This window comes from Lacerta agilis, chromosome 2 (genome assembly GCF_009819535.1).
Source record: "Lacerta agilis isolate rLacAgi1 chromosome 2, rLacAgi1.pri, whole genome shotgun sequence".
Lineage (NCBI taxonomy): Eukaryota > Metazoa > Chordata > Lepidosauria > Squamata > Lacertidae > Lacerta > Lacerta agilis.
The window spans coordinates 67,719,037-67,746,017 of record NC_046313.1 but is presented as its reverse complement, the minus strand read 5'-3'; the positions used below and the strand labels follow the sequence as shown (position 1 = coordinate 67,746,017).

The window sequence follows — 26,981 nt, the reverse complement described above, 5'->3', positions numbered from 1 at the left end:
GACCTGCCCTTCAGATAGTCTCTGCTTTCTGCCTAGTAATGCTGCTTAAGGGAGGGCAGTTCAGCAAAGGTCAGAGTATTTATCTGTAGATGAGACTTCTGAGTCAAGTTTCTTAAAAGTCAGGTTAGGAGTAGAAAATAGCATGCTCCCCACCCACTCCCAAGCTAGTTTACGAAGCCTGAATGGATCACGCCGTCATGTAACTCTGTGACCCAAGCCTTTGCCACTACCTGTCCACACCACAGGCACTCTGCACCTGATTGCACTTTAGCCCCAGGCACAACATGCTTGTTTTAAAGGCCTTTCCAGGGAAGGGAGTTTCCCTCTGCTTGTTAATTACTTGAGCTTCTGCTCTGCCTTCCTTGGCAAAATGTGTGGTGCTAGAGTGTCGCTCTCTTGCAAAAAATGGACGGGGAACTTGAACTCTTGGTTTTCGTATTTATGCACATGCTTTTTGCTAGTGCGATATTTCCAACTGTGGGGCTTTGATTACTATTCCCTTGCTGCTCCCCCCCCTTTAGATTCTGAACTGTTCTTATAAGAAGATCAGGCAAATTTATGGAAGATAGGTTTGTCAGTGGCCATCAGTCGTCATAGCTAAATGGAACCTCCATGTCCAGGTGCAGTGCTTCAGTTTTAGCTGCCATTAGCATGTAAAGCACACGTGGCCTTATGAAGAGCCCTGCTAGATCAGACCAAGGGGGCTATCTAATCCAGCATTCTGTTTTGACCTACCCACAATCGGGGTGCGAATGCAGCAGCCGTCTCTCTTATTTGTTTCCCAGCCTGCTGTTTCTGTTCCTAGGACTGGGGTACTGCTACGCTGTCACTTAAGGCCTTGTTCGCTAACAACCTCACTGCTTCTCTCAGTCAACTACCTTGGCCTCACAAGAATGAATGTTAGGGGGAGGGCCATAGCCCAGTGGGAGAGCATCTGCTTTGCATGCAGAAGGTCCCAGGTTCAGTCCCCAGCATCTCCTGGTAGGGCTTCATGGGAACCCCTGTTTGAAACCCTGGAGAGTCATTGCCAGTCAGTGTACTTAAGCTAGGAGGACCAAATATATCTGACTCATTGTAAAGTCACTTCCTATGCTCTCTGAGCGCCCCTTGGCAACATCCGAAGGCCCTGATCCACTAGGCGCTGGATTGCACCCCATACCTTGCAAAGTCAGGCCCAGGCTGCCACCGGGCCCAGAACTGGTAGCAGCAACAAGCAGCTCTGGCTCACCCAGCCCTACCCGTTGCCACCCCACCACTGCACTTACCTGACCTGAGGGTTGTGGATTGCGGGCTGTACTGGTCAAAAAGGGAGCCTCAGCGATTGCCCTCTCCTGCCGCCAAACTCGATGACCCTCAGGGCCCCTTCCAACTCTACAATTCTATGAAGACAAATAGACTAAAACCAGCACTGGACACTTGGCCCAACCATTCTAGCCCAACAGCCAACCTAATATTTTAATCCCCCAAGGGCATTCTTTTTTCTTTTTAAGTTGCAGTTTATAAGGTCAAAAAGGGGTGGGGGTGGAGGAGGTTGACTGCTTTGACCCCACAATGGTCAGCTGCTTAGCTATTGACACTCAGCCAGCTGGGGCTCTACAAAGGCAAGCAAGAAGCAAGCATGGCTGGTGCTTGGAAATCAGGATGTTTGGAGGGTGGCGTTTCCCCTCAGATTTGCCTCGTGCAATGTGTCAGACAAAAGGGGACCATTGTAGAGCAAGGAATGGGGAAACAGCCATGCAATCTTATGCAAGGCCATAGCTCAGTGGTAGATCACATGCTTAGGTTGTAGAAGGTACCAAGTTCAGTTCTCAGGATTCTAGGTAATCGGGCTGGGAGGACCTGTGTCTGAATCCTTGGAGAGCCATTGCCATTCAGCGTAGACAGAACTGGACCAGGACCACCTGTGGTCAGACTCTGCCTAAGGCAAATTCCTCTGTTCACTACTGAATGCCAGTTGCCGGATGGAAGCAGCCGAAGAAAGTACTGTTGCCTTCCTGTCCTACTGTTGGGTTTTCCAGAGATGTCTGGTTGGCACTGTGGGAGGCAGTATGCTGGACCTTTGGTAGATAAACAGGGCTGCCATTCATGTTCATAAAGTAAAGTTAGCAATCACACCTGATGTTCATAGCTTTGGCCAGTGGTTGCTGGTGCCACTTGGGACTGGTAGGACAGAAAGCAGTGAGGCCAACAGGATACAGAGCGAGAGCCAATGATGGGCAGAACCAGAGCCAATGATACACAGAGACAACTGGTTTTGTCCCTCCTTGCTGAGGTCTACACTCCCAATAAGGAGTACAGCGGTACCTCGTTTTGAGTCCGCCTCATCGAGCGTCCATTTTGTGGAACATCCGCGGCAAACCCGGAACTACCGGAACGGGTTACTTCTGAGTTTGCCGCTCGTGCATGTGCAGAAGCGCTAAATCGTGCTTCATGTGCGTGTGCATAGTGGCGCTTTGTCATGCATCCTTTTCATCTAGCGTCTGGGGCTTTGGAATGGATCCCCGTCGCAAAACAAGGTATGACTGTAGTAAGCTGGTACCCACTGCCACTCTGTTTTTAAGAAAGAAGGGCAGCAGGTGGGGGCTGGCTGAGGTTGGTGGGCTCACCTGCTCACCATTATGGACCAGCCTTCACTGGTTATGGCTTTTAATTTGATCGGATAAGTGGTGTGGCCAAAGGCTAGGATAGACAGGGAGGGGAGGGCACAGGGTGCCAAGTAAGAATCAGTCAGAGGATATATGGTACTTAAACACTTGTTCTTCTTATGCCCCTTTCCCTCCCCTCCCCTCCCCTCAACCCCTTCCCCATGCCCCAGATTGTGATGTGTGGATATATTGATCTGAGAAGGGAAAGGGGATTTCCTTATAAATGATGCATTTGTTTTGCACTCCACAAAGAGCTGGCCTGTGAATCGGGTTAGTCCGCTTATATGTACATATCTTTCTTTTCTCCTTTTACTGTTTTCACCTGAGAAATGGCAGAGCAACAGGATGCCTGCTAGGCTAATCAGATGAGCTAAAAATGGGAAAGTTGCCTGGGCCTGAAGTATCCATGCAACCAAGCTAGAGTCCGTGATCAGCAGGGACTGCATGTGAACAGGAAATGTCAGACAAGGAGCCGGGGCTGATAAACAGTGCTAAGGAAACAACGGGGCTCTGTCTAACATCAGAGCTCTGGCTTCAGAGGTGGCAATACTGGGGACAGGACAAATAGAGACAACAAGTGAACAAAGCATGCAGATAAATGGCGCTTATCAATGGATTATCCCTAGCAAGGGATCATCTCATGACCTGATCACAGTTAATCCATTTTAGGCTGCAATCTTGTACCCACTTTGCCTGGGTTGCCATCTCCACTGTGCTCTGTGAGCCTTACTTTTGAGTAGACGGGGTTAGTCTTCCACTGTTAGTTCCCCTTGTTACTGAGTTTTCAACTGTTTACTTAATGAGCACCTGTATTGATATTTATGTATATCGAAAGAAGGGCAATGTTGAGATGAACTCGCAGAGGCTAAAAATCCGAAAGTGCAAATTGAAGCAATTTCCTCAGGGGGAGACCTCGGGGAATCAGGATCAACCTTGTTAATTCTGTTGATTCTCCTACTTCCGTAGATAGTAAATGGAATTTGGGGGAGGCAGGAAGGTGACTTGATCAAGATAAGATCCACAGTTGTATGAAAGGTAGGCTTTCTTTCACCATGTCCCTGGGGATAGCTTGGTAGAATGAGGGGCCTCAATTATCCAGATCTTCTTGTTTTGCAAAGATGTTTACTTCCAAACTCCACACGTAGCAGAATGATAATATTTCTTATATTTGCTATCATTATTCCACATGCCCAATATGCAAAATGATTGAATTTTTTCCCATCTTTATCATCCAGCTGCCAACCCCCATGAGGTTGTCAGTGACATTCAATTTTAAAGATGGGGAGATTGAAGATAGGGACCACGTTCACATGTAAAGCTGGATAGCTCAGTTGGTAGAGCAGGAGACTCTTTATCTCAGGGTTGCGAGTTCAAGCCCCACATTGGGCAAAACATTTTTGCATTGCAGGGCCTTGGACTAGATGACCATTGTGGGCCCTTCCAACTCTACAATTCCATGATTCCTTGAAATGGCATACATTCACACACAGCAACCTTGCTCCTTCATTCTTGTAAGCAATAAAGCAAGTCTGGGTTTAGCACTTAACCCAGTGCTTCCAGTTATGTGCAAATTGTGAAATGGAAGCCATTTCCCTTTTAAACCATGGATCCTGGCTTCTCTTGCTGCTTTTGCGTAGAGATGAGCAAACTGGCAGGAAAGGAGAAGCCTGTGGGTGTTGCCACTCATATACGTCCTGGCTTATTGAACCTAGAGGTTCGGCTTAGCGTTATATGCAAATGCTGCCAATGACTCACCCAAGATGTTTGAGTTGTCTTCACTGACATCTGTAGAAATAGTTAAAACAATAAAAATAGAAAAATTGTATCCAAATCTATTGTAGGCAACATTTATACAGCACGGTGCTGTTTTTGGGTGTGTGCGCGTGCACATGTATGTACCTGTGCATGGATGCTTACATATGTAGAGATAGTTGAGGAAAAAACGAAACCAAGCCACAACATTTCCTAGGAAGGACAAGGAGGGAGAGCTAGTTCTGAAGCACAGGATGCCGATAGTGCTGGATGGCTGAAGACGATGCTTCTCCCTGTTTCTCTTGTTTCTTCTGCTTAGAGCTGAGCTGTAATTTCCCAGAAGACATTTTGCTGAGTTTCTGAGATTCCGCCCCCCTCTCAAAAAATCTCTGCAGGATTGTCTTCAAACATTATTTGCCACTTTTCAGTGGCATTTGCCATTCCTGCCCCAAACACGCACACAGTGTCCCAGAACAACACTAAATTTGAGGTATTGTGCAGGGTTCCACCACTGGTGCAACAACAACAACAACAACAACAACAACAACAACAACAACAACAACAACAACAAAAAGAAACCTTGGGGGGAAAATAAAAAGAAGCTGCTGCTGCTGCTGCTAACACTAACCGTGAGCCCCACCCCTGATAATTCTCTCCTCCTGAATAAATTTTGGTGGAAGTGTCCTCGCTGCTTTATCTGTGCACTAGCAGGTTGACATAGAGAGTTTGGAGAGGCTTTTTGCTCACTATTCTACTCTGCTAGTCAGGAGGAGGATGGTCCCAGAGGGGTGTTCTGTTTGCTTCCCTCTGTTTCCACTTGACTGAAAGAGAAAGTGCATCATTAACATCAGTGATGACATTTAAATATTGTGTGTGCGTGCACGTACATGCATTGCACACACACACACACACACACACACACACACACACACAGAGATGCACATGTTAGTCAACTGTTTGCTGCTTTTTAGAACGGCCACTTGGGGCATTTAAAATTACTCATCAGATCCCTGGAATGAAAACATCGTAGCTTTAATAAGCTAATATATTTGCTGACATCAGGGGGTACTGCTTTCTTTCCTAGGTGTGCATGTATTTAATAAGTTTGCTCGTTTTCTAACCTGCTTTAGTTTTTAGTTTCAAGAGCTCCCTGTGTAACATGGCGCTGGGAAATCTTTTCCGTGTGCGTACACACTGCCGTTGTGATCACAGAGACTGATAGACTAATTTCATAGTAATAATTTGCTCCTTTTTATGAGCTGGCATTTTGTGGTTCTTTCAGACTGATTGTGGCATGAGCTTTTTGTTCAGTACAGACCATTTCTTCTACATCAGGGTGGAGTGGGGACTTTTTCAACCCAAGGGCCACTTCCCCCTCCGGACAGGCTTCTGGGGGCCATATGCAGGGCTAGAGGCAGAAGCAGGCAGTGTAACCAGTGTAAATTTTACCACATACACAGCAGCGGAGGAAGCCTTTTGGCTGCCTGGGGCAGCAGCACGGAGGCACCCCCCCCCGGGGGGGCAGGGCGTTGTGACGTCACGACGTCAGACGGACTGTGCATGCGTGGAAATGCCGCGCATGCCCAGTCCATCCGGGCCAGCGCTGCTGCTCCCGCGGTGACTGGGCGAGCCGCCGAGCGAGCGCCGGGTCATGGGGCTGCCCCCGTCTGTCCGTAAAGCAGTACGGATGGGTGGCGGGTGGCGGGGCTCGCCCTTCCTGCGCCACTGCACATACAGTAGGCTAGTGTATACACACAACCTTGCTTTTCTCCATCCTGGAAGCCAAAAGCCATTGCCAGAATCAAGAGGACACATTCCAGGCAGGCAAAAGGAGGATGTAAGGAAGGATGTGAAGTAGCCATGGTGAGGAAGTTGGCCTGGGGAGGGGATTTGGTGAGGGGAGATTCCTGAGGGCTAGATAGAGATGTTTGGAGGACCTTATTTTATTTAAGTGAATTGGGAAGATGTTATATTTGATAGGCAAGGTAAGTAGAACATGCAGCTGTGGGTAGCACCACATACAGAAAAAGACGGACAGCAGGTTTGCTTCCTTGTAAATGTTGTTCTCCAGATGTGGTTTAAAAGCAGTCACACTCTTCACCCACCTTGAAGTTCTCAGCCCTGGTGTACTTTTTACTTCAGCATCTGGCTGTTTGCTTGGGGTTTTTTGTGTTGTTGTTGTTGTTTTTGCAAGAAGTTTTTAATTAATACAGAATCAAAAGTTCAAATAAGAAAGAACATAACCAAAATTACAAAACATGGGAGAACTGCAAAAGTTGCAGATACAAAACAGTAAGAGAGCAGGTAGTATGTAAAAGCAAAAACACACCGTGATGCCGCAAATTCACAGCTTGGCACAAGGAGAGAGTTTTTGTATATCTGAATTTGACACATAAGAAATAAAATCCCATCAAATGTTTTAAAAATGTTCTGGGTCTTCCTTACCTTTAGAAACACCACGTGCTAGTTATTTTCTCTGCAATGGCTGCAGTTTCCACATATTTTGGTGCTGCAAAGAAAGGTACGAGTCCTGTGATGTCTTCCTTTTTGCGGGGTTTGAGTTTTGATCTGAGTTCTTGGATGTCTTGTCTCTCCTCCTGCCTATGGAAGGGCCTCTCTACTTCTTAAAATTTTGCACCCAGCTTGACAGCCTAGCCGACCAACCCACATATGTGTAAGGGTGTGAGTAAGCGTTTCTCTGTTTTTCTCTACTTTTAGGTCTAGGAAAAAGAGGGCATCTCTCCAGAACACCAAAACAAACTCCCCCCACCCCCCGCTTAAAACCCCGCTTTGGAGGTACTCCTGCCTCAGCTTCCCCAAGATGTTTGTGAGCCAAGACTTAGTCTTTTAATAGGAGACCCGCAGTTGCCACCCCCTCAGTTCCTGTTGTTCTGCCTGTGAATAATGTTTCGTGTTCCCTGTTTAGCTGCTTAACAGTCAAATGCTGCTCTTGAAATTGCTGGTGAGAATGTTTTGTGTAGGCATTTCCACAGTCACTTATCTGTTCGTTTTAAAATAGGAGTAGGAAGCATTCGTTGTCTTCATATCCTCTTCCAAAAGAACTTGGATGAACTTACCCTGGCCAATAGCCACCCAGCTGGGCTATGTTCCTCACAGAGGAAGAAGGGCCGTGAGCATGGAGCTCCTGCTATACACTTGTCAACAAATAAGTTGCTTCTATGATTCTATCCTATAAATCAATGCCAACTCCAGGGTATCAGGGGCCCTTGGACAAAATGCCCTCTTCGCCCTAAGTAACCCATCTCATGGCCGGTTCCTGTTTGCTTGCCTTCTATGTGTGGGTGCATTCTGCACCACTGCCCATGGGACCAAGACCAATGGGGGTCGGTTTCCTTCCTCCTTGTTCTGGTCCAAGAATAGGCGGTTTTCAGACTTGTCGGATCTCCTTTGTTTTGGACCAGAAACCTGAGAGCCACCAACCAGAGCCAGCAACATAAAGTCATATGCTTATAATTAAAGAATTTGGGCTCTAGAGATTTCGGGGTAGATTTGGGTAGCAGGACTGAATAGAACTCGCAGTCCTTCCTCACAGAAATCTACTCCTGGTTATTGCCCCAAGCGCTCTTCATTTTGGCAAAACAAAATCGAAAATTCTTTCTAGTAGCACCTTAGAGACCAACTGAGTTCGTTCCTGGTATGAGCTTTCGTGTGCATGCACACTTCTTCAGATACTTCAGATACATTTTGGCAGTATAGTTGAGGACAGAAGGGAGATATCCTGTTGTTGCTGCTGCTGCTGTTGCTCAGCTGTTTGAATGGGATTCAGAAAGCCTTGCTCATCGACTGCGATTCATCCAGAGATCTATCAGTACATCCCAAAGGGCTCTGGGATTTGGCACTGGGCTGTTTTTGGGCATGTGGGCATTGGCTGGTTCCCAGAAGTGCCTGTTCCTGACGTTACAGTGTCCAGAATATCAAAAGTAGAATATGATCTGCCTAGTCCAGTATTTTGTCTTTTGACACTAGCAGACAGTACCAGAAGCTTCATAGAAAAGGTGTTCGAAAGCTAGAAAGAAATGCACAGTGCCTTTTTAGCTATCGGATGTCATGAGCAGACCTTTCTATTGGGAGAATTGCTTGGACCCATGGACCTCACTATCTCTATGGTTTTTAAAGGTTGGTATACTTTAATAATATTTGCTGCACGATGTCCCCACACCCCACCCCGGCTCCACAGCTTAGAAACAGATGTCAGAATGCAAAACACAAGTATTGGCTATGTAGGGACCATACATGTACAAGCCAGTGGTTTCTTCCTGTTTGTTCTCCCCCATTCAATATGCCTGTGAGTGGCAATGATGGGGGGGGGGGAATTGGTTGTTAATGTTTATGGATTTTTAAAGGGAAATTGGCAACTGTATGCACGATCACCCGTTTTAATTGATGATGTGTTTTGTAATTGGACATCTGTATTTGAATGCAGAGCATCTTGTAAGAAGCGGTCCTTCAGAGATGAAGGGGCTGATCTAAATTACTGGCACCCCAGGGGAAGCAAAGCATCTGGCGGCCTCAGCACATAGCTGGTGGGCTGTGTTCAGGTTGAAGCATCACAAGGTCTAGGCTTGTTCCAAGTGCTCAAGACTATTTACATATATCATTTCACTAATCCTTACAAGAATCCTGTAAGCTTGGACTGCATTGTCTCTGCCATGCTACATAACGGAGTGGGCTGGCTGGGCTGGTAGACTGAAGTTACAGAGCTTTCCTGACCCTTCTTTCATTGTGACTTCTGCACATTTAACTTGTGCATAACATCTGAATTTGCTCTTTCAAAAGTGAGACTTCTTTGCAGCTCTTCACAATTTGATCAGCCAAACCTTTGATTTAGGGACCTCTTTATAAAGTCTAATCTGATTTTTGTTTCTTACTCTCAGGTAGCCATTTGGTTTCTTGCCACTTTGAAGCGACCTCATTTGTTACCTCCATTTGTGCAGCTTCTTATAAAAGACCACCATGACTTCCATCACAGTTTGAATGAATAGTTACAAATCAGATCGGCATTACATTGAGGTGCAATCAGGAGCCAATTTCGGTAGTGCAGTATACTAGCAATAATAAACCTTTAAGTACCTCTTCAGCTGCAGTTCTCAAATGTTTCACTTGATTGATTGGAAAGTCTCTTGCCCAGAAGCATGCCTAAGACTAAAAGATATTTGTTACTCTTAGAGTCCTGGAGTTCTTTTGCTCTCTGTTCCTCAACCCACCCTCCAAATGAAAAACCCAAGTGCTTTTCAGTTTTGCCATTCTGTCCTGATAACTGTGAGTGCATCTGCAAAAGAGTTTTCGTTAATCCAGGGTGAAGCCAAAACCCTGAAAGCTAATTTTATTACTTAAAACAACGGATGGGGAACTTGTGGCCCTCCAGATGTTCCAAATCCTATCATTCCTGAAGACTGGCCATGTTATAAGGGTGGAAAACCAGACAAATAACATACAAACTTTCAGTTCATATGTAGATGAAACATTCATGAGATTGAAGAAAAGTGCATTTTTCTGCCTTCAAAAGCCAATTTTCTCACCCCCTTTTTGACAGAATTGTCTTTTTCAGAGTGTCATTGTGCCTGTGGTACATCTCCCCAAGGTTGTCTTTCTCCTCTCATTCTGATTTTGAAGTGAAATGATTCATTAGTGTATATAAAGCATGATGGACCAGATTCAGCTAACCAGTCCTGTTGGCAGAAACCCACCCAATGAGTTCCACTAGCACAGCTGGGTTTCCCCCTTTGCCCCCCCCCCAATGACTTGGGAAGGTACCGTAGGTCAGGATAACTCCCAGAACAGTGCTAAGGGATGAGATGGGAGATGGTTCTACCAGGCAAACAAGAAATGCTTCTGCTGATGGAGTGATCTCCTTAGGGCTATGTTGAATTCATCCCATATTTCTCATACTCTTTCACGTCTACCAGGTTCCTCTTCCAAGACTGTCATAAAAAATGGAGGATCATACAACCCTTAATTGAGTGAAATACAGTCATCAAGATGCTTAAAAAGTTCTATCTAGTTCCCTTGGGCAGAATGATGGGAGATTCACAGCCAAAACACCATCAGAATCTTAACTTTTTAAAGATACACCATCCAGGGTTCCACTTCATAGCAGGATTTAAGAATGTTTGGCATTTTGTTTATTGCTGCTTTCTGAAAGACAAGTGGGAAGCACTGATTTCCTAGTTTTCATTTTGCTTGGCGTGTCTTAATTATTCAGATGTGTCACTGTATGGTTGAATTGCTTTCAAATTTATTTTTTCAAAGCACTCCTCAGTGGAGATAGGGTGCCATTAGCAGTGTTGAATGGGTGGCTTAAGCAGATTGCACGATGTGTTTGATAGTTAACTGCAACATCCTGATTCACCCAACGTTTCTCATCTTCAGCAGCAGAGACCTGACATTTTTGAAGGAAAAGAGAAGTAAACGGAATATGAAATGTCTTTGTCAAAACCGTTCAAACGATGCAAAGAAAAGCTGTGATTCGAAACAAAAAAACAAACAAACCCACCATTCTCTTTTCAGGATATTTTAATAAATTAAACTGGGAAGAGGAGGGGGATGTACCCGTGCCATTATTCTGTTGTGTGCTGTACAATAATTGAGTGTAGCATCTGCTGCCTGACAGTATCTGCAGTTACAGCAGCTACGTGCAGGAGAAATCAAGCAAAAGGGCAGCTTGCAGATCACAAACCACTAGCTCTTCTGCCACGGAAAGGGAAGTCGGGGGGCTGCCACCCCCCTTACATCTCTGTAAGATTTCTCAAGAATGGAAGGCTGATGATCAGACTAATTATGAAAGTTCCCATGCAGCTTATTTTAGTTGTCCAGGCTTCTCTTTCATACCACTATACAAGTCAGAGAAAGTTGACATTTGGCTTTCCTCCCCCTCCATCACTCTTTCCACTGTAAATGCATTCAGGTTGTGTGCAGGCCAGAAGTGCTGCATTTGTCCGTACAGAGTCAAAAAGCATTATTTTGCACACTGTGTGATCTGAGCTACAGTCTGTTTTATGCCTCTGTGCAAGTGTTTCCTGGGAGAGTTTTATTGTGTGGCGAGTGGCTTCACTGCTGCTCTTAATATCCTGACTAAATTATTCTGTCTGCCTTGGTACATTTGGAGGAAGTGGATCCAGGAGTGTAATGGTTTGGTCAGCTTCATCAAAGCACTGAAATCTTTTTTGAGCTCTTTCTGCACACGTTGCTCAGACGGTTTGAATGTGTGGGCAAGCCCAGGAAGTGTGCCAATTTATGATGATCCTCTTTCCAGTTTGCTTCCTGAGTTAGCAAAGTCATTGTAACATAATGCTTTAGAAAGTGTGCCTATTCTTGTTCATGCATTCTGCTAAGAATCCAAAATCTCTTATGGATTGTGTAGTTTGGTCCTCAAAATTGGATTTCCCAGCGCTCCAACAGCTGTTTATAGTTGCTTGGAAATAGTAATTGATTGCATACATAAAGGTTTGTATGCAAGTTGTTCACAGGTCAGGAAGGGTCATAGATTGTTTTATTTTTGTCTTGTTTTATCCACAAAATTATAACCTGCCTTTCGGTGGAGATTCCTCAAGGCGGAAAATACCAATATAAGCATAATATTACAATAAGGTAATTGAAAACCCATTATATTACAGGTAGACCCACTGTTCCCTGCATAAATGCTTTTATCTATTTTTGCCTGTTAGAGATTAGGATTGCTCATTAAATGAAACAATATCTATAAAATAATAAAAAGGGGAAGTTTAAAACTCACCAAGAGTTTAAGTACCGGTAACTTGTGGTTTTTCTTAGCTTTGTTTTGGGAAGATTTGGAGGAATAGGGCTGTTTACTGCACATATTTTTGGGTTACCAATTTTTCACACATTCTCCATTTGTGCCCTTAATAACAGCATAAGATTAGGAAAATTAGCAGGTAAAGATTTTATTGGCACAGAGATAAAATCATGCGAAAGGGTTCCCTCACTAAGTATCTGCATGTCCGGTATCTGTTTAAAGAAGGGGTGGCAAACCTGTGGGTATCATGTATGATGTTGGACCAGAGCTCCCTTCAGCCACAGTCAACATAGCCAGTGGTCTGAGATTATGAACAATCTAGTCCTGCAACACCTTGAGCACCAAACGTTAGCTACTCCTGTGTTAAAGGCACAGGGCAGGGTCACTTTTTCAGTGGTGCTGGTGGGGAATGGCACAAAGCTTTCATCACTCTAAAATTCTGTCCAGTAGTTAACATTTCCAAACTATTGCAAACCATTGGTAACTTGGCTCTTGAGAATCTTCGGCTGGCTGTATTTCCCAGCCTCCAGAGATGTGAGGATGGGGCACTTTCCTAGTTAATATCCTAGTTGTTGCAATTTTCAGATGTTACAATCTGCAGACATAGGCTGTGGTAAATGCATAAATGATCCCACAACACCCCAAAAGATTATTTAAGCCTTTAAGCAAGAGGTTTTCAACCCTTTTGATTCCATAGTTCCCTTGACCCAACTACATTCTTTCTGGAGCCCAGTTATGTCACCCCTTGCCTGCAGAGCTGGCAGTCTCTCACCCTTTTTCAAACACCCTCCCTTGTGGAGTGTTCCCTCAGGCTCCTCTCCTCAGGAGTCCTCCAGGTGGCTGCCGCCGCCACCACCACCCATAGTCTCTGAGCTGCCCCCCACCCCACCCCAAAGAGGCACCATTCACTTGCAGAGCTTATAACCAGGGCTGCTGCAACAAACAGCTGTGCAAGCCTTTGGGAGGGAGACGCAAGAGGGCATCAGAGGAGGGAGGGAAGGAAGGAAAGAAAGAAAGAAAGAAAGAAAGAAAGAAAGAAAGAGGCCAGTGTTGCACACGGCATCCCTGACCATCATTCAAGACACCCCAGGGTGCCATGGCACACTTGTTGGAAACCACTGCTTTAAGCTATCGTATCACCCAGGATTCTTCTGGACTACTTGTTTTAACCAAAATAGTAAGGAGGTGACATCACCCGTGCTATTGGTCCGTCCACCAAAACGTGTGTGTAGAAGTTCTACATAAGCTTTCATTGAGATAAGTAGGGGCTGCATTTTCCTTTCCTCGTGAACATGTTTTAGAAAGTTCCTGCTTTGAGCTCTCTGCACGTAAGTTGCTGTCGTTCTGGTGGGAATCAATTATATTTTCTGAGCTTGGAGGGAAAGTTGTAAAAACAGTGGTTGGGATACAGTGAAATTGTGGGGGGTGTTCTTAGCTTCCTCTTTAGAATGGGGGCAGGAAGGGAGAAGAAGCATGGCAGTGTGGCAGGATAGCTTGACCCTGCCACAGCAGCTGCTATTGCCAAAAGCAGAAGTAAAAACCTGTGCTGCTTAGAGTGGCATATTCTTATAATTTGGGTTATTGCTTATTATTCTTCATCATCACCATCACCACCATCATCTTGGGATACAATTCTCAGTATACAAATGGTTCCAGTACAGCTTGTAGGTCACATAAATATTTTTTTTAAACAAAGAAGGAAAGCAAAACCTCAATAAAAAATAATAAACCTAAGCCTGAGGGAAAGGGGGTGTCTTAAGTACTAGATGGAAACCTAGCGTGTCTGGAGAAGTGCCTGGCTAGGCAAGGACACCTTGGGAGCAATACACACTCCCTCGTCTCAGGGAGACCTGGAGAGAAGGGCGTTGATAGAAGTCAGTTGAGGTTGAGGTGTGGCTCCAGGTCAAATGCTCCAGTGCTGGGCAATACCAGCTCAGCACTCTGACTGCTCTTGGATTGACTGCCAGACCATGGACTGTCCTGACCCTGCCTCTTGTCATGCACCCTTCCTGCTCAGACTCTGACCTTGGACTGGTCCTGGACCACATTGTTCACATTGGTGTGACTTCTGGCAAGTCCCCTGGTTACTCAGTTGCCCAGTGAGAGTAGGGCTGGAAGAGAGAAGCACAATTCTAAGAAAACGTGCGTGCATGTCTTCTTGTGAAAGCCTATGGAGAAGGCAGCCTACATCGTGCACTTGCGCTCCAGGTAACCACTTGGGGAGAAGTGTCCATGCACATGTGTAAAGTGTTAATGCACACATACCCCTCTCCTTTGCCTGGCTCTGTGATTTGTAATTGCATGTACTGGAAACTGAGAGAATGCAGAGGGTTTGTCTGCTAACAGAAGCTTGTAAGCTCATTAGTGGAGACTTCATGAGGTTTACTTGTTGTTGTTCAAAGGGTGTTTCTTCCCCCACCCCGCCCCCGGCAACTCACTTGCTTCATTCTGGATTCCACCGAGCTTAGAGACAATGCTTGCGCTAGCTGAGATTTGTGAAGAACCTAAAAATAATTGGGCAGTCAGCTGCCTGATACTTGGCAATTTTCAGTGAGATTTGGCAACGCAAGGAACACCTGAAGTGGGCATGTTTGGAAATGTCAGCTGGTAGATCTTACTTACTTAAATAGACAGGACAAAGAAGGTGTGGCATAGCAGAAAGTCTGGAATTCAACATCGTGCTGTGATGAAGGTTCTGTCTGCGAAAGCATCCCACTGGCCCTGGTGGAATGACCCCCATCCTCCAACACCCACAAACTTTTCTGGGGGTTCTCTCAATGCCCCCAGAGCCACTTTCAGGGGGGTGGGTGAGAAAACTGCATTCCACAAGTGGAAGTCCTTGAAATGGGGCTTCCATTGATGAGGCTCACTGGGTGAATTTCTCCTAGAGTTTATAATTCCGCCCACCCTGGTTCGCCACTTGCAGGTTGCTGTGCTGCAGAACTGTGGAGCTGTTTCGCACCCCTTTTTAGCACTTTTTTTGGGGGGGACTACCCTGTCAGAACTAGGGAAGTTAGACCTTAATTTATTTTGGTGGGCATAATTTCATATGCTGGGCAGCTTTGGTGGGAGAAGGAAGAATGAGCTGCCCTTCAGTCTGCCTGTAAATTTAAAAAGATAGCCCTGTTTTCCCATTCTGTCTTTCTTGCACGTTTTCCCCTCTTCTATGACCTCTTTTGTCACCTTTGCTCTCATTGTGAGCTTTTGGGCAGGAACTTGTGCAATTCTTTCTTTAAATAGATATAAACATTAGTAATAATAGTTTTAAACACTATGGTAATTAGTAACAACATACCCAATCAGTATACATTGTGTCTTACAAAGCTTCAGAGTCAAAACAAGGAGGGCAGGTCCCTGTCCAAAGGATAGCATGGTTTCCTCTTCCTTAATGTGACCGTGTATCTTACTGAGGGCAGCAGGAGATGGCTGTTGTTGTTCTTGTTGTTGTTTATTTAACTGTTATTTATTAAATTTATATGTCACCCTTCATCCAAAGATCAGAAGGTGGTTTACACAAGGAAAACAAAATGCATAACGTAATTAAAACACGCACACACACGTTTAGAAGATGATAGATTGTTTAATAGCCAAGGCCTGGCTGAAGAGGAATTTTTTCACATGGGGCCTTCCTGTGGAGAGCGTTTCACAAATAGGGAGCCACTACAGAAAAGGCCCTTTCTCGTGTTGCCACCCTCCAAGGTACACAAAGAAGGGCCTCAGATGATGATTGTGGGGTCCGGGTCAGTTCATATGGGGAGAGGCAGTCCTTGGGAGGCTACAGTTGCTGAATTCCACAAGGATCCTCTGTTGAATCCAAACTAGCAAATACATACTTTTGATTCAAAGCGCTATTCAGTTTGAGCATGCAAACAACCCCCTGTGACCCATCACTGCATGCTTCATAATAATATACAAGACTTTTAAGCTTTGCATATTTATGTTTGTGATTTGCAGAGCTTTGGGAAGCTGTGTTTGCATGGAAATTGTCTTGTTGACACTTTAATAGAGCAGAGATTTGTGCTTCATAACATTAGTTAGGAAGCCTTTCTCATCTCTAAGCCATTTGCAAAGTGTTATTTGTCATCTCTTCATTGCTTCTGAACTAACCAGGATGAGAATTCTCACTGGAATGTAGTCCCGAATTGAAGGGGAGGGGAGGGGAAAGGGCTTGTGTGAGCTTGAGATCTAGAGAGGCTGTACGCATGATCATGTACCCTAGCTGAAGAACTTATGCAATTCTCACCCTGCCTGTGGCTGTTGCTTCCTGTTTTTGCAATATGTGCAATCTCCAGCATTCATATAACAGATGAATTAATGTGTGTGATATAATCAGATCTTCAGGTTAAAGGGGTTGCAGAATGAGCCTAGTCCAGTGAATTTTCTGACCAGAGTCATATTGGCTAAGTTGTGTGTGAAGAACCCGCATCATCCCCCTCCAGCCATGCACCCACCAAATTAAGACCTAGTAGTTAATCAACAAGGCTTCATTGATCTCCTTGCTGACAGAGACACATGGTGTCTTGAAAGCAGGTTTATTGTGGCATGAGCTTTCATGCGTGAGTGCTTACTCTGCAGCAGAGAATGTGGCCCTTTGTCATAATCGACATATTTCAGGCTTTAAGCCAGGCACCCCCAGATGTTTTGGGACTACAGTTCCCATCATCCCTGGCCGGTGGTTCTGTTAGCCAGGGATGATGGGAGTTGTAGTCCCAAAACACCTGGAGGGCTGAGTTTGGGGATGCCTGCTTTTTAAGCTATCTCAGTAATGATTATCCCATAAGTTTATTTAAACTGATTAGATTTATATGCCACCTTATACAGAAATCTTGGTTCACAGGATAAAAGTAACAAATTGAAAATACAACGCAACAGGAATATAATACATTAAAATACAGCACAAAACCTTTTGTGGCCAGGGTGTTCAGATCCTTTCCTATTCTTCATCTGTACAAAAAGGATCACAAAATGTTTGGCCATGCTTGGAATCAAGAGATTCAGGATCCAGCCAGGAAAACACACATACCCCAGGTGGTTTTAAAACCTTAAGATGGTTTCTGATTAAGTGTCCCACTTTTCATCAGGTAGAACTGCCTCACTTCGTGCCTGCACCCCCTTCCCCTCTACTGCATTGCATAGACCCTCATGTGCTCCATTAGTCAACAAAAGAGGTTTAAAGACTGTCTCGAGGAAAATCTTTAAAAAGTAGTATAAACACAGACAACTGGGAAACACTGGCTTGCGAGTGCTCAAATTGGAGAACAGCCTTTACCGAAGGTGTCGTGGGCTTTGAAGATGCTCGAACGCAGGACGAAAGGGAGAAAGGTGCTAAGAGGAAGGCACGTTTGGCAAACCCTCACCATTATCAACTCCCACCGGAAACCTATGTCCCCACTGTGGAAGGATCCAGTACTGGCCTCCACAGTCACTTACAGACTCACTGTTAAGACCATTACAGGTAGGTAGCCGTGTTGGTCTGCCATAGTCAAAACAAAAAATAAAAAAATTCCTTCCAGTATCCCCTTAGAACAAACTTAGTTGGTCTCTAAGGTGCTACTGGAAGGAATTTTTTATTTTTTATTTTGTTTTGTTAAGACTGTGTTTATGGAAGACAATTTTACTTGGCTATGAGTGATCGCCAAAGAAGAAGAAGATTTGTAGCCTGGATAAATCAAGCTAATTAATTCTGTGATTATTCCCATAGTCCCTGTTGACCTTCTGTTTGGATTTTATGGTTGCAGAATTTGGCATTCTCAGTGCATAATTCTAGTCTGATCACATGCAAACATTGCTCTGCCAGTCTGCAACAGACAGTACCTTCCATACAACAGTACCTTGCTAATGTTTTAAAGTTGGAGCATTGACTGGCTCACCCTGCCCAAGATAGTGCTTCTTAAGAGAACCCATGCTCCATATTAACGTGCCAGCAGTTATCTCTTTGCCAGGCAGACTAACTTGTATATGTAACGTGCTTGCATGTTTCAAAAACTCTGAGGCCCCTGCCTTTGAATTTTCACAGAAAGCACAGCAAGTTCAAAGTGCCCACCATTAAGGCATCCTCTGGTTTTGCAGCATTGGTACATTGCTTGAGTGCCTTTTCCTGGCATAATAAGGAATGAACAAAAAGACTAGAGGATGCTGAAGGCACTGAAATCCGTTATATTTACTGCAATGGAGTGTCAATATATAATGGTTTGTGCACTAGCACCCTTCATCTGTAGGCACCTAAGGCGCACGACAACATTGAAGGTGCATGAAAACACTGAAGATCCCTGAATTGGACTGCTCTGGATCAAAACAAATCTGGAATGTTTTTCTTCCCATTCAACCTGCATTTGTAAGATACTGACTTACTCTGCAGGGATCACAGTCATTAGGGTCTTTTACTGCTTTCTTCCTATTAATTCAAGCTGCTGGATCAACAGCTCTCTACTCTTCAGTCTTCAAATTGAAGCTTTAAGGACTAATGTCATAGGAACCCCTTGTTCTATAGGAAACCTTGTGGTGATCATTCTCTGTAAGTGGTGTTCTGGGTAAAACATCATATAGTAAAGGTCCTGTGGTTGCTCTCAAGATTTCCCAGTTGGTGCTAGCATGCATCTTGGTCATGGGTTTTCTTCTTCTTTTGAAATGCCATATCTGAAATTCCTAATCGCTTCATGCAGTGCATTCACATCTTAGTGGATTTCACCACTGCAAATTCCCTGATTTAGCATGGTTGTAATTTGCTTAAAAGATGCCTGTTTGTAATAATCCAATTAAGCAATCTTAACTAGGGGGTAATGCATAGTGTCAGTGGATAGGACACCAGCATGTGTCTGTCACATGCCTCTAGCGTAGTGTTTATACTGCTGCTTTCTTTAGAAAAAAGTTTCTTGCTTTTACTCTGTTTTGCTAAGTCCATAATGGCTGGTGTTTCCAAGACAGGGGAAGGGGGGCGGTGGCGGTCAGCATATAAGTGGTGGTGGAAGATGAAAGTTTGTGGACATGAAGATGGTTATGGTAAAAGAATGTCAGGTCATTGCACTGCTGTGTATGCAGAATACTTGCTGTGTAGTGCACCAGTGATGCTGCTGGGAAGGGCCACCTCTGACAGCATGCTGCAGAGCAGTACAAACATCCAGAGTCTTTACAATGTGCTGAGCAAAGTACCACATTTGTGATTGCAGAAGATTATTTAACCTGGATGGATAAAGTTATTTGTACTCAATGAATAGCAATAATGGAAGGCAGTAAAAACCTAAAAAAAATAAATTGCATCCATTTTTGTAACGTGTGTGTGTGTGTGTGTATGGTCTGAAAAAAATAATATTTGGTTTCAGAAAGAAGAGTTAAGGCTCTTACAAATGCACACATGCCTCAGAAAGCGTAAGATTAGGATTTTGCCTTAACTTCTGCACCATGTAAGCTGTAAACACATTCTAAAATCTTGTATATTGTGCTTCCTTGCAACTAAAACTCCATGCACCCACACTTTTCCCTTAGTCTTTCAGTCCCAATGCAAAAACAGAATAACTTTAAGGTATGCTGTATGCCTGTAAAAATAATTATTCTAGCCATTTAAAAAAACCCAAAACTTGTAACTCAGCCATTTTTCATCCTATCTCACTGAGCACCAAGGTGAATTCCCATACTAAATTTCATGTGGATAGGGTAATCATATTGAATGTACATAAGGAATGTACTTGTGCTTTCTAAGTGTGAAATTCTATACAGCTATTCCTTTTTTTTAAATTACTGTACACTGTAACCCACATTTAGGATCCAGAGTAGCCAAAGATACTGAGCTAATCTTTTAAAAGTAAATCTCCACTGTAGCTAGTAAGACAAAAAGATTTAGCATGCATAAAATGTGGTGCTGCACATTACATGTAAATCTATGTGTGACATATACTTCAGCCACTTACTTGCATTAGGGAGGAAATGGCTTCAAGAGGAGAGATTTGGGGAAGAGACACCTTGGAGAAAATGTGTTTAACCCTTCTTCTGCCTAATTCTTTTGCACCTTTCCTCAAGCCTCTTCCTCTTTCCTCCTGTAGAAGTCAGGATTGGAAGGGTAAACAGACATCTGGAACCCCGAGGCTTTTGCGGAGGGAGGGGAGATCAATCTGCTTCTACACTCCAAATCACTTCCTTACAAAGCTAATTTTCCCTATTAGAAACAGCCATTGAGACATTGTGTGCATCTAGCTACAGGATGTAGTCCCATTTTTACAATAACGTATGTTGCCTTCCCCATCAGCTGCTATAATCTGCACAAATGGACCATTGCTGGTCAGTCCAATAATTAATTTGCCCAATTAGAATGGAGGACATTCCTCTGATGCACTTGGGGAAGGCCCCCCCCCCCCAGTCCTTAAATTCTTCTGATGGCTCCTTACTATCCTTAATAATAAATATAATTTTGTTTTAGCCTATAGAACTTATTATGTGCACTGCTTAGGGATTCTTTAAACCCTTTGTAATTTTTTTTAAATAAATACAAGTATGGAAGAAGGACCCCCCCCCCAAACAACAGTTGTTTCTCAGCAGCCTGAAAGCTTCCCATGCAGTTTGGTGCTGAACGGTGTGACAAGGCTGGAGGACGGAAGCATCCTTGAAATGTGCAGGGTTATCCCACAAGAAGAAGTCCCTAATAATCACTGAGTGAATGGGTGGCAGGTTTTCAGAAAGGGTGGTGTAAGGTTCGTGTGATGGTGCTTCACAAGTAACGGAGCAGGAACCCAAACAGTCTTTTGGCAGTTTTATTCTGCAAACTATTTACAGTGCAGAGCTACAAAAAGCATGTCTGTCTCAGTCGCTGGCAGAATCCGGGAGTGGCCCCTTCCGGCTTCTTCTCCAGCATAAGAGCTTCAGCACCCCAAATCTCCTCCTACCCTCCTTGTGTTTCACCCTTCTGCGCAATTGGGGTGCTGGAAATGGCGTGCTTCCCTCCTGACCAGCAGAGCGAGGTGAGCGCAGGGTCTCTGCAACATCCCCAAGCCGTCTCCCCGCCAGATTCTCTTTTTGCCGCTCTTGGCTGGCTGAGGTGCTGGGGCTCTTTGCAGCATCCCCAAGCCCTCTCCTCTCCCGGCTGGCCCTTTCCCCTTCCTCTCCACTGGAGGTGTGGCTGCTTTTTGCGCTGGAAGAGGTGCTGCTGCTCAATTGGCGTCAGGGCTCTCTGTATGCTAACAGATGCTCCGTTCTCCTCGGCGGGCCAGGTGGCAGTTCCCTGACAGGTGGCAATAACGACAGCGCCTGGCAGTGATGCGCCATCCCAGTTTCTTGGTTTGAGTACCTGAAGTACCATGACAGGACATGGCTGCAGCAATTTTACTGGAGCTATGAAGACCTCCTGCTTCCCCTATTCTTGATTCCTCTTATTCACAGTGATTATTTTCTATGATGAGATGTGGATCCTTGTGTTCCTGTACAGGAGCTGCCATAATTGATAGCTTGTAGAAGTTGTCGTCTCGATTGTTTTGCCTGTTGCTTTCAACCCTCTGCTGTGAAAATACTGTACCCCAGCTTTGCAGGCAGAGAGCCTGTGTCCTTGCCAGGCTTTCGATGCTGAATCATCTTGCCGTTGTTAGCTAGCTGTGTAATCCCTCAGCTTGGCTCCCCTTCACTTTGTGGCTTTCTGCTGGAAAGATCAGGACAAAAACACACAGGATTTGCGGAGGAAATTGATGTCATTTGATCAGCCTGGCCTTCTCCTCACAAATGGCCTTGTCCTCTGGTGACCAACCTCGCTTCTAAGGTAGAAACAGGATGGATAGAAATTAGGCAGGCTTTTCTGACGGAGTTATAAGCCTGCTTTGGGCATAGCTTACCACAGAGATTTTGGGGGGTGGTGTGAGGTGGTGTTAAAGTATTAAATAATTAAATCAGTTTTTTTAAAATGTAAACAATAAGTTGTAAATTAACATGTGGTCTTGGGTCAGATTTGCAGCACTGTTTAGGACAGGGGCCCTCCAGATGTTGCTGGGCTCCAATTCCCATAACCACTGGCTGTGATGGCTGGGCTGATGAGAGTTGGAGTCCAACAACATCTGGAGGGCACTAGGCCCCTCACTTCCTGTTTATGAAATACACAAAGAAATATCAATGGGAAACTTGGTGTAATTAAGACCATGGTTTAAATCTTCTTGTGTGCCATCCCCTCTTAATCTTAGAAGGATTAGCAAGGAAAGAATTGCAGGAGCCAGGTGTGGTGGTTGCCACCTGAAAAGGTGGCTGACAACTTCAGGAAAGGCCAGCTGGATGCTTGAGGATTAATGGAGCGGATATGTAGTAGCGGGTATGCAGCTTGGCGATACTTCTGGATCTTTTGCTGTCTCTAGAGGTTCAGGTGGCCTTGGTGGCTCAGGGTGCCTTCCATCAGCTTCGGCTGGTGGCCCAGCTGTGCACCTATTTGGGAAGGGATAGCCTAATTTCTGTCATCTATGCTGTCATCTAACCTCTAGGTTAGATTACTGCAATGCATTACACATGGGGTTGCCTCTAAAGGTGGTTCAGAAACTTCAGCTGGTGCAGAATTCAGAAACCAGGTTGCTCACTAGTATAAGATGGTTTGAGCATATTGCACCGATCCTGGCCCAACTTCACTGGCTGCCAATTTGTTTCCGGGCCCAATTCAAAGTGCTGGTTTTGACCTATAAAGCCTTAAACGGCTCAGGACCGCAATACCTCTTCCTCATATGAACCTACCCGGACCCTGGAATTGTCATCTGAGGCCCTTATTTGTGTGTCTCCTCCCCAAGCGGTCTGGAGAACAGGCAATACGAGAACAGACCTTTTCTGTGTTTTCATTTTTATGTTGTGAACTGCCTTGTGATCTTCAGATTAAGGGTGATATACAAATTTAATTAATAATGGAGGGCCTTTCCCAATGGTTGTGTTCCATGTGCCCATGTTGTGGCTTCACCTGACTGTTCCTGTGAGGATTTATGTGTTTTTCTCACACTGTAGCTTGCTTGCTTGCTTGCATGTGTTCTAGTAGAAAAGATTCAACTCTCATTTTTGGAAGGATGCCATTGCCATTCTCTCGATGACTCAATTTCTCACTGCACATTCATGGGTATATTAACTGTAAAGTGTATCCTGTGAGTTCTGCTCTGTGGCTCTGCTTTTCTCTTGACTTCTCTGTGAGTTGAAGGAAGGAAGGAATCTGGCCAAAGCTGTGAAGCGTTTTCTGGCGTCTCCAACAGGGCCTGCCTTGTCCTGATGTTTTCTGCCTCAACCAGCCCTGCAGACTGTCCCCTCCCTTCCCCCCAAAGGCCTCCCTCTTCCTCCCAGGAAGGAGGGTTTTGTGTTTTGACTATAAATGGCATGCCGCCATAAATCGTTTCTGCGCAGGCTCTCTCTGTCTCTGGTTTGTTGCCATAGTGATGAATACTTTCCTCTTCCCTGAGAGCAGCATTGTATTAATGTAACTGTGCAGCCGTGATTAACTTAAAATGACGACAGAGGGTGAGTGGGATACAGACCTGAGTGTGTGTCTCAGTAGCTTATCTGTTAAGAGCCAGGCACTTCATAGCCCCAAACATCACAGAGAAAGACATCTGTGGCTCAGAAGTGCATGATGGTGGGACAGTTCAGCCATCCTGCATTTTGGGAAACAAGTTTGAAGGCTGTAATACTCTGCTTGTTTACATGGATGTAATTCTGAGTGAACAGAGTGGGACTTGTCTCCAAGTGAACACACAGAGGACCAAAATGTGCATCAAATGACTTTTGTTAAAATAACTTCTTCCTAAAATGATAATTTCTGCCTGGTCTCTTGCAAGCTCAAAACATATCAGATATATGTTTATAGATTCTGTTTCATTGACACATAGAATTGTAGAATTGGAAGGGGGAACCAAGGGTCATCTAGTCCCCCACCCCGTTTTTGCAGGCTTGTTACCCATAAGGCATGTTTACGTCCTTGATACTCTATGGAGTATCACAGACATGTTTGTTTCTTGCTTGAGAAACTTTGGTTTATACCAGTAGTCTTCAACTTTTCAGATCCTGGAGCCACCTTTAACCCAAACATCCATTTGGCGACCCATTTCTCACTTTCCTTCCATATATTTATATGGTGGTTGAGCTTCCGTTATGACCCACCTTACATCAGACCGTGACCCGGCATTGAGTCCTGACCCATCAGTTGAAGACAAGTGGTCTAAACCATCTGGACTATTTTCTTCCACTTTACTAGATAGTGTGGGCCTACCTCCATATCAAAATGATTTGGTCTTGAGGATTTTGCTTATTTCCAAGATGGCTGGAAAATATTTGTTTGTGGAACCTACAGTAGCATGAAAGAGGGAAAACTAGTGATCCTCTGGCAAATATACATGGTATATGAATGAGTGTGTATGTGTACAACATGAAAAAGGCACACTTGCCTTTTCTTGTAATCTTAATCTTCTAAAGCAGGGTAGCCAATGTGATCTCCTTCAGATGTTGTTGGACTACAACACCCATCAACCCCAGCCAACATAACCAGTGGTCAGGGATGATGGGAGTCCAACAATATTTTGAGGGTACCATATTGACCAGCTGTATTCTGAAGCAATTTCCTACCTATTCCGAGCTGCTTTTCTTACCACCCCACTCCTTTCTCCCTGCAGCTACCTGAATGATTTGGAGAGGATAGCCAAAGTGGATTACATTCCAACCCAGCAAGATGTGCTGAGAACCAGAGTGAAGACCACAGGCATTGTAGAGACTCATTTTACCTTCAAAGACCTGCATTTCAAGTAAGTACATAAACTATATAGCTTCCTTTGGGAGGAAGTAAGACTCAAGGTGTACCTAACATTCATTGTAGAATAGATAAAGTTGGATTTTAGCTATCAATATATTTGACACCAAGGCAGGCTTAGCAACATTATGCGCACCCTGCAGCAGAGGGCTCTCTTGTAACCTGCCGTGGAGATGGGCTCAAGACATTCCAGCTACTGTAGCTTGTTTGAGCCACACACGAGAGTGGTGGGAGCTTTGATTCTAGCAGAAACCCTTAAGCCTTTAGGCATATTTGCGTGTAGCCACCCTGTATTGAAGGTTACTGAATGGCCTTTCCTTCCTTTTAAAAAAATAAGTTTCCAGATAAGTGCCTGGGCTGGAGTGGAACACAAAGCATTGAACAGAAGCAGTAAATATATTCATATTTTGCTGCAGTAGAGGGAGAGGACGCTGCATGTTCCCCTGATGTCACAGTGAAATGGATGAATTAGCAACAGTTGCATAGTGATCTGAGATTGGCAATACAATTGAATAATATACATCAAAAAGAAATGCCGAGTCAACGTGGGTGCCTGGCCTCTGGAATTAGGCATTACATATGTAGCATTTTCACTTGTGCCTTTTTGCATATATATATTTTTATCTCATCCTGCAGATCAGGGCGACTCGTAGGATTATGTGACCATTTGCTAGTAGGGAGACACATAGTCAACCATCAAGTGAAACACAGCTGTGTCCATTACCTTCAAACACAGCAAGGATTATTCAGATTGCCTTGCCTTCACTGTCTTCATACTGCAATGATAGAAGGTCTGCTTTTAACGCCCTGGATGTGGTCATTCTGAAAAGCTTTGCTTTCCCACAAATCCATTTGCTGAGTTGTCAGAAAGGAATGATGCATCCCAAAGCTATAAGGGAGCCAGATTTACAGTTGGAACCAATTTCTCCTTAATCGGTTTATTTGGTGCCTTGACAAGCACCTGATTTTTCTCCCTGGACTGCATGCAGGAGAGATGTGCTTTTCTTTTCTTTTTGGCTTTGGAATGTGTTTGACTCTGGGTTGAATTAGAAAGGGAACATGCTGGCTTGCCTTTATCAGAGCATAAATGCATGACTCAGTAAACCAATAGGCTGAGCTGTAGGGTCTGGCATACAAATGTCCAGGCTGAGATGGTGCCAGTGTAATCTCCCTGCAGTTGTCAGTTCTGAATGCAGCACGAAGGCATCACTGTGGAAAGCCTTTGTATTCTAAGGATTAGACCACAAGAAACTAGAATTACAGCTTTCCTTCCGCACAACAGAAAGGCAGGCTGCTATGCCAATATATGGGCGATCAAAGTGCACATCTTCGTGGTATGGGGAAAATATCTTTGGGTTTCGGGTGTACAAAATTTGAAGTTCTGGGAAGATCTGGGAAGCTGGAAATACAGCTAGCAAAGGCAGGTTGTATTTGTACACCAGCTGGCCAGCACACTGAGTTGCTGGAGCAGTTTAAAGAGTTCACTTCCTTGATGCATGGACCGTAGGCAGACTGGCTTATTACAACAAGTTGGCCCCAGGTGACACTTTTTAAAGTGTGTGTACACTGGAAAATGCTAAACCCGATGGGTTGTGCTAGTTTAAAACGAAGACTGAAAACCTCCTTTCTGGAGGACTCTTATGATCCAATTGGCATTCAGCTCAAGGTAAGCGCACATTCTGCACAAAGGAAAGATGGACTTTACTGGTCAGTGAACTCCACAGTTTGTTACAAGTCACTGATTGAGATCCAGCCGAGGCTCCCTGCACAGTCTTACATGGTTACACTGAGCTGCAATGAAAATTTAAATGAAGGCAAGGCATGAATTGCAACACCAGCTGGGAGATTTGGGGTGAGGGGAGTCTGTAACGTGGTTCACATGTCGCATTAAACCAAGGTTAAAAAGTAACAATGGTTTAATCAGAATGGGCAGCACGCTGGTGCACATGGCTAAAAAGTTATTAGTTTCCTCCTCCCCCACTCCTGCACTCGTGAAACCCACCATTGAAGGCGTCTTCCAAACACCAGTCGCCAATACTATGGGTTAAAAGAATGAGTGCCATTGTTCAAAGTTAATGTG

At 44.6% G+C, this 26,981-nt stretch overlaps 1 protein-coding gene across 1 annotated transcript in view; it reads left to right on the top strand.

Annotated features, from left to right (window-relative positions):
• The window catches only part of GNAI2 (G protein subunit alpha i2), a 125,932-nt gene that overhangs the window by 81,533 nt on the left and 17,418 nt on the right, over window positions 1–26,981 (top strand). Inside the window, exon 5 of the mRNA XM_033140586.1 lies at window positions 24,768–24,896. Coding sequence (XP_032996477.1) covers window positions 24,768–24,896 — 129 coding nt within the window. The remainder of the gene's footprint in view (window positions 1–24,767; window positions 24,897–26,981) is intronic.